This window comes from Myotis nattereri (assembly GCF_964212035.1).
Source record: "Myotis nattereri genome assembly, chromosome: Y".
In the NCBI taxonomy this organism is placed as follows: Eukaryota; Metazoa; Chordata; class Mammalia; order Chiroptera; family Vespertilionidae; genus Myotis; species Myotis nattereri.
This window is the reverse complement of record NC_138094.1, coordinates 27,706,424-27,707,986: the sequence shown is the minus strand read 5'-3', so window position 1 is coordinate 27,707,986 and position 1,563 is coordinate 27,706,424. Positions and strand designations below refer to the sequence as shown.

At 50.2% G+C, this 1,563-nt stretch overlaps 1 protein-coding gene across 1 annotated transcript; it reads left to right on the top strand.

Moving 5' to 3' along the window:
* Positions 1 to 677: 677 nt before the first annotated feature.
* On the top strand, positions 678 to 1,325 carry LOC308512472 (claudin-34-like; the record flags this gene model as incomplete). The annotated part of the gene is made up of 1 exon (XM_081082206.1): positions 678 to 1,325. One exon carries the CDS (start codon positions 678 to 680, stop codon positions 1,323 to 1,325), a length of 648 nt encoding a protein of 215 aa, XP_080938332.1.
* Positions 1,326 to 1,563: the final 238 nt, after the last annotated feature.

Genomic DNA, 1,563 nt, shown 5'->3' with positions numbered 1-1,563 from the left:
TTATGTGAGATGAGAAGGGCCAGACAGCAAACATAACACCAAGTACAACTTGGCTGCACTTGTAATGTTGGTGTAGAGCTCGATTGTATGGATGTAGCTTAAATTATTTCACCAAACCCTATTGTTGGGTTTGACATGGTTTCCTATTGTTCAATGTCACACTGTGCTGTGATACCCATCTCTATCATATCTAGCCAATCTTACTTGGGTCTTTCAACAAATGCCTAGAAGTGGAACTGCCTGTTTGAAAGTTTGAACATATTTTTGTTGATTTTTGAGTCAGGGAGGGAAGGAGGGAAGGGAGAACATGAATTTGGTGTTCCACTGACTGATGCATTCATTGGTTGCTTCTTGTATGTGCACTGACCAGGGATCGAACCAGCAACCTTGGCCTGTTGGGAAGACACTCTAACCACTTAGCAACCCTAGCTACCCTGAAGGGTGAAAGTCTGTATATTTTAAGGCTTTCAGTAAAAATTGCCCATGGACCCTTCACCAGCAGAGCATGGGGGTCAAGTGTCTCCATTCTGGAATATGGCATTTCCCTCTCCAATATAGCGCTGCTCACCCCCGCGGAGAGGGAGGACGGGGGGGGGGGGGCGGTGGGGGGATCCAGGTCTTGGGTCCCACCCTCATGATGCCCTCTATTCGTTTGCAGTTCCCCTGGATACATGGCCATGACCTCGCTGGTCAACAGTGCCAACTGCCAAGTAGCGGGTTTCGCTGTCACTACCGTAGGATGGATCTTCTCCATGACTTGCATGGGCCTGGCCGAGTGGCGGGTGTGGTACGTGGACAACAGCTCCGCCCCCTCCCCGGGGCTGGCCTGCATAGGGATGTGGAAGGTCTGCACTTACCAGCTCACCAACCTCCACAGCAGGCCCATCTCGTGTCACCGCTACACCTACAGTGACACCTACCTGCCGCTGGATATCCGCATCGCTCAGAACCTTCTGCTGGCCGCCAGCCTGCTCGGGCTCCTGGGGAAAGTGCTCATGGTCATGGGCCTGTGGAGAGTGTACGTGGGAAAGCGTCAGGATGACAACACCTGCAATCTGTTATTTGCTTGTGGTGTCCTGAGCATCACAGCAGGTGCATTTATCTTCATTGTTGTAATCTGGAACTACCACTCCGTGATGAATGAAGAGGGCATACCCTTCCCTCCATCCTTCCACATCCCCTTCAAGCCAGACCGGCAGGAGATCGGCAGCACTGTGCCAGTGGCAGTTCTGGCTGCCTTCCTCATGCTGTTGAGTGGGCTGCTTACCATCTCTTTCCAGCGGCCCCCCAACAGCCAAGTGTACCCCGAGGTCTCACAAGTGTGAAATTCCTGGTTGCATAGTTTTGCAAATCCACGAGAGCAGTTTATGGGGGTGAAGTAGTGTCAGGATGCTCTATGAAATAGTTCAAGGACTCATGACCATGGCAAGGCCATTTTGACCAGAAAGTGGCCATTTCCTTTATGTCCAAATTGGACTCATTGATTGGTTAATTAACTTTCATTAAAAAAATCCCAAAAGACTACTGTCCACCTGTCTTCATTATTATTGGGTAAATAATTGA